The 7,934-nt window shown below is 43.9% G+C and overlaps 2 protein-coding genes across 2 annotated transcripts in view; both read right to left on the bottom strand.

The window, feature by feature from the left end:
- Positions 1 to 3,908: 3,908 nt before the first annotated feature.
- The window catches only part of kcnk3a (potassium channel, subfamily K, member 3a), a 30,508-nt gene continuing 26,482 nt past the window's right edge, over positions 3,909 to 7,934 (bottom strand). Inside the window, exon 2 of the mRNA XM_054760970.1 lies at positions 3,909 to 6,815. Coding sequence (XP_054616945.1) covers positions 5,896 to 6,815 — 920 coding nt within the window. The 3' untranslated portion in view covers positions 3,909 to 5,895. The remainder of the gene's footprint in view (positions 6,816 to 7,934) is intronic.
- bpnt1 (bisphosphate nucleotidase 1) overlaps positions 6,721 to 7,934 on the bottom strand; it is a 69,403-nt gene continuing 68,189 nt past the window's right edge. The window contains exon 10 of the mRNA XM_054760972.1: positions 6,721 to 6,815. The gene's annotated coding sequence lies outside the window, so the exon portion shown is untranslated. The remainder of the gene's footprint in view (positions 6,816 to 7,934) is intronic.

The following is a 7,934-nucleotide window of genomic DNA, read 5'->3' as shown; positions in this document are numbered from 1 at the left end:
AAGAACACAGATGTTTGTCCGATTTATTAAGCTGCCGTAGCGTCTGAGAGAGTTATGTATAGCTTTCATTTTTGCGTCTCATCGTGCATCAACTGTGGTGCATTCAAGGACCGCCGAACAAAGCGTGAAATCTTAATACTTGACAAAAAAAAAACAATATTAATGAAAGAAAGACATAGCGGGCTTTCTAACAGAGACTCTGACATGAAAGCACGTTTCGCTCTTCTCAACAAGCAGCGGGTGCTGCTGTAGGCCCCTCCCCCAACTCAAAGCACTCACGGGCTGCTCCATCATGTTTGTGACATAAAAAATAAGAAAAAGAATCGACAGAGAAAATGTATTTGTAGTTCTAAACATGTGTGTTGTGCTTTTCATGGTTTTTATTCACTGTTTGTCTCCCACAATATTATTCCTCTCCTATAGCGTCCATTACGAGTACATGCAAATGCCTGATGGCCAGTTATGCAAATTAGACGATTGCCACAAAGCTGACCGAAAGCTCTTGGTGATTTTTTTAATGCAATTTCTAAGAAAAGGGCTTACACTATAGCGTATACCCACAAAAGAGTCAGAAGCAAGTTTTATTTTGAAAATCGAGTGCATCCGCCTGTACCTCTGGACCAGTGGCGGAGCTACGTGGTGGCCAGGGGTCACCCCCACGGCTGGGGGCCAATTTTGACAAACGCGGCTCTGTGGTGCAGAACATTAGTATAGCCTAACCGCCGTTTTCCCTTGGGCGCATTTCACTGCAGCACACAACTTTCCGTCCTGCATGAACTAGGTAGGTTTCCCATGATTTACTTTGGTCGGTTCTGGTCAACTTTTCTCACTATGTTGGCTTTGACCTAAATTCTGAAGCGTGATTCAGCACATAAATCTGTTAAAAGCGGAAGCTCTCTGCAGCAGCGTGAGCGGACATGTAAACCAAGGAGTCTAGAGTTAAAACAGGAGTGCCAATCCACTTCTGTATTATGCCCTGCCGCCATCATGGGGAGCAGAATGTAGAAAGTGTGCATTGAAAACATGCCCTCGGCACGCTGCTCAGCTATTAATTGGTCTGATAGACGGTCCAAAAGCAATGGCGGAGCTACAGGGTGGCCAGTTGTGGCTGTAGCCACCTTTGGTCACTCTCCAGCCACCCCACGGGACATCTAGACAATTCAGGTATGAACTTATTGCCACCCCTATGTGAGTAATGGTCTCACCTTGGTCGCCCATAATGAAAAATGTCTGGCTCCCCCACTGCTCTGCACACATAACATTTGTCTCCGTCACGTGATTATGGTAGAAAAAAATAAGCCCACAAGTTAGCAAAGTGTACTTTGCCGGTGTTCCGGATTAAAGTAAATTTGTTTTTATTTGTTTCCATGTCGGTCTGTGTAAATATTGCTTTACACGTACTAAAATCAGTAAGATTGCTTTAGGCGTCACTCTACATGCTCCTGCAAGAATTCTTGCACATTCTCTTCTCAGCTGATGGGGTTGGAACATCTCAGCAAGTGCCAACAGCTTGTTTGGTAACAAAGCTGGCTTCATGTCTGAAGCCGTGCAAGCAGAATAATTACAGAGGATATGGGAGGTGGATGCTAGGAGGGGGAGAACTGTACCCGAGTCAACGGCAGCAGAGCTGGAGGTCACAGTTATGCAACAGCGCTAATGTCAGACCATCACATAAGATGATATCCTACAGTATTCCCTTTGCTGCATGCAGTTTTCTTTGAAATAAATTAACCCAGAAAAAGCCACAATGTAGAGACCACTAAGTATATATATTCTAATAAATGATATATATTAGCCATTCAGTTCAATCCAATCTATTCTAGTTTTTATAAACACACATTATTTGGCTGCATGTACGGTAAATCAAGCGCATTGACATAATAGACACATCCAGTCATAATAATAATCAGTGACCATAAATAACAAAAACATGTCCACTTTATGTACAGTACCAGTACCAATTAGCACAAATAGCATTAGGCGTATGGTGGGGGTGTATCATGTAACAGTGGAAGCTAGCAAGCCAGACTTGTTGCTTCCTGTGTTATCATCACTATAAGACAGTGACGAGCCTGAATGCAAGAACCAGCCAGCCTCTAATTTCTCATGTTTAAAATATGACCAAAATTATGAATAGATTGAACTATTGATTGAATTACATATAGATATGCATTATTAACAATAATATATTACATAATAAATGCATTAAAATGAGTATATTTTGTCCTGTATTGGATACATGAGAGTTTTACAGTATATAAATGATTCTTATCTAATAAAGATGAGCCATATCCATCCATCCATCCATTTTCTTTACCGCTTCATCCTCATTAGGGTCGCGGGGGCATGCTGGAGCCTATCCCAGCTGACTTTGGGCGACAGGCGGGGTTGTTACAATATTGCAAGCAAAATACGACGTAAAAAACAATTGAATGAACATAGTCTCAGCACCTCTTAGACACTTCTATCACAATATTTAAAATACAGTGGTACCTGGGTCAACATCCTCCCCGCTTAGCGCCTTTTCCGGTTAACAACCAATTTTTTTTTTGCAAAAATTTTGGCTTTGGCTTGGCTTGTTTAGCGTCCAAAATACCATCCGGTTTGCTTATGCCGCCATCTTGGATCGCGCGGCTGAGAAGAAGTGTTGCAATATTTGCATGCGCATGTGCGTGCCCCACCTAGTCTTTGAGCATGAACTTATGAAGCTCGTTCGGATGAGAGGCAAAACGTTTTCTAAGGCAACTGGAGCAGTCCGGTTGCCTTGAGAAAACTGCCTATACAGTTTACATCGGAATCATCATTTCTGGTTTAATGATTAATTTACTCACCCGATTTCGACTTGTGCACTTCTCATAGTGACAGTATTGATATCTGTTTTATTGCTTAACAGTGAAGTGCCTCAAATGATGAAAAAAACCCACATTGACTGAAAAACTACAGTATATGAAGTTCAATCTGTTATTGTGACATGTCTGTGCATAATAATAACTCGATATATCGCTGGAGAGACAGCTTTCAGCACATGAGACGACATTTCCTCTCCGTGTGATTAAGAGAGTGGAGCAGACCATTAATGGCATTCTCGGCTTGAGAGATAACGGTCCAGGCAGCCAGGCGTTTTTCCTGTGAAAAATGAGTAGGCCGAAATCCAACCAAATGGAACGCAGATGCAAAGGGAGGTGAACACCGCGCATGCAGACGTGACAATGCTGACAAAAAGCGAAGGAAGGCCATCACACGGCAATTCATCATTTACTCCTGCGAACATGGTCTGCTGCCTCCCAGAAGAGCTCATTTGGTTTTTCCTGGGAAAGAATGATAATTGATTGCAGGCATGGAGCTTAAAATGTGCATTGCTGATGAGAATCACGCTTCTTGTACCGCCAGGTTAGTGACTAACCTGTTGTCTTCAAAATCAGTCAATACCTCGATTTAACAGCTTGTTGGTTATCAGGTGTTTACCACTGGAAGCACTGAAGCTGGCGATAGATGCGAAGCGTGGGTATGATGTACGGCAGCAAGACCTCAGTAGCCATAGCTCCAATCCAAGGAAGTGCTCAGCCATTCATGCATGGACATTTCAAGTTTGTCGGACGTTCTCTTGCATGTGTACATAAAGCATGCAGTGGTGATTATGACTGCAATCAACTGCTTGCTCGAAATGTTTTGTTGTCGCACTCCCGTTTCTTCCTTTTGCATTGAAGAACTTAGAACTTCCTTAAGATCCAACATCCAAAATGTACATTCGATTTTCATCAGGAGTGAATGACAGGCACCCATTCACATTCGCTCCATCTTCGAGTGGGCACTGAACCCACACTAATCAGGAAAGTCAACCACCAGACCATCCATGATGACCGTATAGCCACACTCAACCGATAACAAGGACTGCACGACACGAACAATTGTTTTAAATCAAAATATTTTATTCGGAATAAAGTAAAAGCATTGTGGAAATGTACAGTATCGTCCCACACATTGTTGACTGAAGTCCATCTGTCAGAAGTATTTTGCAGATAACCAGTATCTTCATGTAGAAAAATAGATGTGTCAGAATTTCTTATGTGACGAGAGTACAGGAACAGAATAAGAAAGCACATGCAACAAATGACGCATAAAGCGATACAAGTCAATCAGAAGGACTGAAGGATAAAAGAAGGACACTGCTTGAAGACCTGGAATAGTCTGACATGTTATTTGAGCCAAGTGCATGAGGTTCAAACTCGGAGGCCATTTATCATTGAGTTGTACTACCAGTAATCTCAGTCATCAACAGCAAAGTGAATCATCGAAATGAAACCATTAGGGCACATGATTTATAAAACTAAATATAATGTGGCTTCTATAGAAAAAGAAACAAATGCACACTGAATTCCAGCGTTCTAAAGCATAAAACAATCTTCTAAGGTGCAGCAGTGAATTCGATATGTGGTTCTACTATGTACAAAGTGAGTTCACACGCAAGCGCTGCTATGCAAGAACACATGATGAGTAAATACAACTCAGACGTGGAAGAAGAAACCAAGATAACATAAATCAATCTGTATAAAACTGTGAGGTCTGATAGGAGTGGTGAGGAGGTCCAGTGATTGAAAACACAGTCGCTAGTGTCCCGTACCTCCACGACGTATGTGATTACGCACAATCATTTGTAACTTTAACATAAAGTATCTCTGTATCTCTAAGATGAAGCCTATCGAAATGGGCTTAAACAGGACACAAAGGAAAGGACACTCAGATTTATTTAGCATGTCTACTGAAAAACTAAATCTATTAAAGTGTCTTAATATGTAAATCTTAATGTGTAAAATATATACAACCATACTTTTTATTTGCAATAATGGAAACTTCATTAAAATCATTTGATTTCAGAAGGGTGATATTTACATGTAGTGCCGTGTGCTCCCTTTGAAAAACTCATCTCACAGTATAATTTGTCCATTTTTGCCCAACAATATACATTACAAATTACACAACTGTAAAATGTCAGGGGTTCAGAATAAGCTGTACATGTCGTTTACAGTAAAGGTTTCTGTAGTCTGTGAAAGAAATGGCTTTGAAACTCCCACTCTATCATTAAGCCTGACCCTTTTCACTAGGTTTTCACCTGTGGGTCAAGGAAGTAACCGTTGGAAAGTGTCAGAAGTGATTCAGAGCATGCTAGTCAAGTATGTGCCCTGTGCCCGTGTAAAACGTGCCAAATCTTTGCTGCCTATGCCTAACAGACTTTTCTGCTGTTGCTATTGACTCTTGTTTTGAGCTTCACATACTCAAAGGCCCTGACTTGCGCCAAAGGTGCCTCATTGTAATGTGATGGTGTGGCGTGGTATCTCCATCACTGGAAAAACGAGGCTTTCTATCATTGAAGGCGATCTCAGGGAGATATATGGACATCCCATATCTCCACAGCCCGGGACTAAACTTGATTCACCAAGACGGCAGCACCAGCCCACGGAGCGGTGTTGATCGGCGACAATCTCCAGAATTTGGTAGTAGAGAGACTGGGTGGCTTGCAAAGTGGGATCAGCTTGGCCGTGCTGTTTGCATTCGAGTGACCAACTCAACCGTGTTGTAATAACTCCCGGTTGAGGAGTGGAAGGCGTGTGACCGTGCTGGGGATGTGCCAAGCTTTTGAGCCTGTGTGTTGTCCTTCCGCATCCTCCTTATCAACATGCCTTGCTTGCTTCTTGCTACTGATATGACTTCAATCATCCAATCCACCAAAGACCGCCAATTAAGAGTCAATAGCAGCAGAAATAATCGTATGCAGTGAAGATCTGGCACACTTTGGATTCAATGCACATATTCTGCTGCTTTCCTTTACAAATGAAACATCATTGAAAAAGAAAATGAAACAGGTTACAAGGTGCTTCTCAGAGCATGCCGTCCTGTCTAGATCGAGCTCCTTCGTTTATTGAGTCTCCTGTACACGTTGATGCTGTGCAGACCAGTGGACACTGAGCTGATGCCTGAGTGGGGCTGCAGACTGCACATGCAGCCGTTGGAGTGGAGGGGGTTGGAGAAAGCCTCCCCCTGCTCCATGTAGCTGTCAGAGTTGGAGAGGTCACGTGGGATGATCATCGGTATGGAGTATTGCAGCTTCTCTCTACTCTTGTACCAAAGGCATGAGCACATGGACTGGAAGTGGAGCACCTCGGCATAAACATTACGCAGACCCCGGCTCGCGGCTCCTCCCCCGCCGCCTCCAATTGCACTCCCTCCTACACATCCTGACGCCGTAGAGGAAGGGGATGCTTGGTCCATGGAGCAGTGAATGTGTCTGCCTGCCTGGCCGTTATGAGCGAGTAGAGCCCTCTGCTCGGCATCCCTTTTCTCGTCCTCAGCGTTCATGGTCATGAAGCGCAGGACGGCTAAGTTGAGGAAGGCTCCAATCACAGCCAATCCCGTCAAGATGTAGATGAAGCTGAAGGCCACATAGTCCAGCTTGTTCTGGAGAGCGTGGTTGTTCTGCAGCGCCACGTAGTCGCCGAAGCCGATGGTGGTGAGCGTGATGAAGCAGTAGTAGTAGGCGTGAAAGAAGCTCCATCCCTCAAAGTGGGAGAAAGCCAGCGCCCCCACACACAGTGTGATCATGCAGGATATCAAACCGACAGTCACCATGTTGAACATAGAGACCTCAGTTTGTCTCATGCCAAGGCACTTCTTCAGGCGATGGAGAAGATACCTGACGAAGGTGTTAATCCGTTCACCCACACTCTGGAACATGACCAAGGTGAGAGGGATGCCCAGGAGAGCATAGACCATGCAGAACACCTTCCCTCCATCTGTGCTGGGGGCCGCATGGCCGTATCCTGGGGGACAGAGGGACACAGACAGACGGTTACTGGAGCAGAACTAATTAAACGTACTGCCCACAAGACAGTGAAGATGTAGGGAGGCACTCTGCCAAGAAGGCATTCAATCCTGGTGCAAAGCTGGTAGAAACAATTATTATTCTTCCAGCATGTCTTCTGATAAAATTTAAAAACTTCATTTCACAACGGCGGAGTGAAATTGGAGATGAGAATGCACAGCAGCGTGGCGGGAACGACATTGATGTTGTGTACAGGAGAGAGAGCTTGAATTATTCATTGACGATTGTCCTCAGCAGAGTGGCCCAGCTAATCAGTACTTTTGCACCTAATTAGCCCTCTGCATTTTTCGCAGCAGCTCAGATGAATAGGACACCAAAGGGTGTGTTACAAAATCAGCTCTTATTTTGTACTGGAGAGAGAGAAAGATGATGTTGTACCGCCATACACTCCTCATTTGGGCCATGCATTAGGATCATTTAGTCTGTCTGGTGCCATAGCTTTTGGTTTGGTTGTTCATCTTCATCATAGAAGCTGACCTCCAAAGTAAAATCAGTACATGTTTCTAGATATTACATGTTTAAGGTGGCAGTGGCTCAGGAGGTAGGGCGGGCCGTCCAGAAACTGGAAGGATGGCGGTTCGATCCTTGTTCCCTCCAACCAGGCACTAGTTGTGTCCCTGGGCAAGACACTCCACCCACCTTGCCTCCAGTGCCCATACTGGCGTATGAATGTGTGGTGGCAGCCACGTTTCCATCAGACTCCCTGAGGGCAGCTGTGTCTACAGATGTAGATAACCAACACCAGCGTGTGACTGAGGAATGAATCATGGCGCTTTGAAAAGCGCTATATAACATCTAATCCATTATTATTACATGTAAAAAAACTCGGTTTTCCACAACATGAGCTATTAAAAGGCCAAGGTAACTGGACTGGTGGCTCCACGTTGCTGCATGGTCATTTATAAATCACTTTATGATTTATTGAAGTGTCTAAGCACAAAACGTGCAATGAACACAATGTGACTGACGTAGCTCAGCTCAAAAGTCAAATATATAACTCGGATTTTTCCATTCACATCTTTCTACCTATTTTAAACACATAACTTACACACAAGCT

Source organism: Dunckerocampus dactyliophorus, chromosome 19 (genome assembly GCF_027744805.1).
Source record: "Dunckerocampus dactyliophorus isolate RoL2022-P2 chromosome 19, RoL_Ddac_1.1, whole genome shotgun sequence".
NCBI classification, from domain to species: Eukaryota; Metazoa; Chordata; class Actinopteri; order Syngnathiformes; family Syngnathidae; genus Dunckerocampus; species Dunckerocampus dactyliophorus.
Note: the sequence above shows the minus strand (reverse complement) of the source record. Positions and strands in the feature narration are given on the sequence as shown.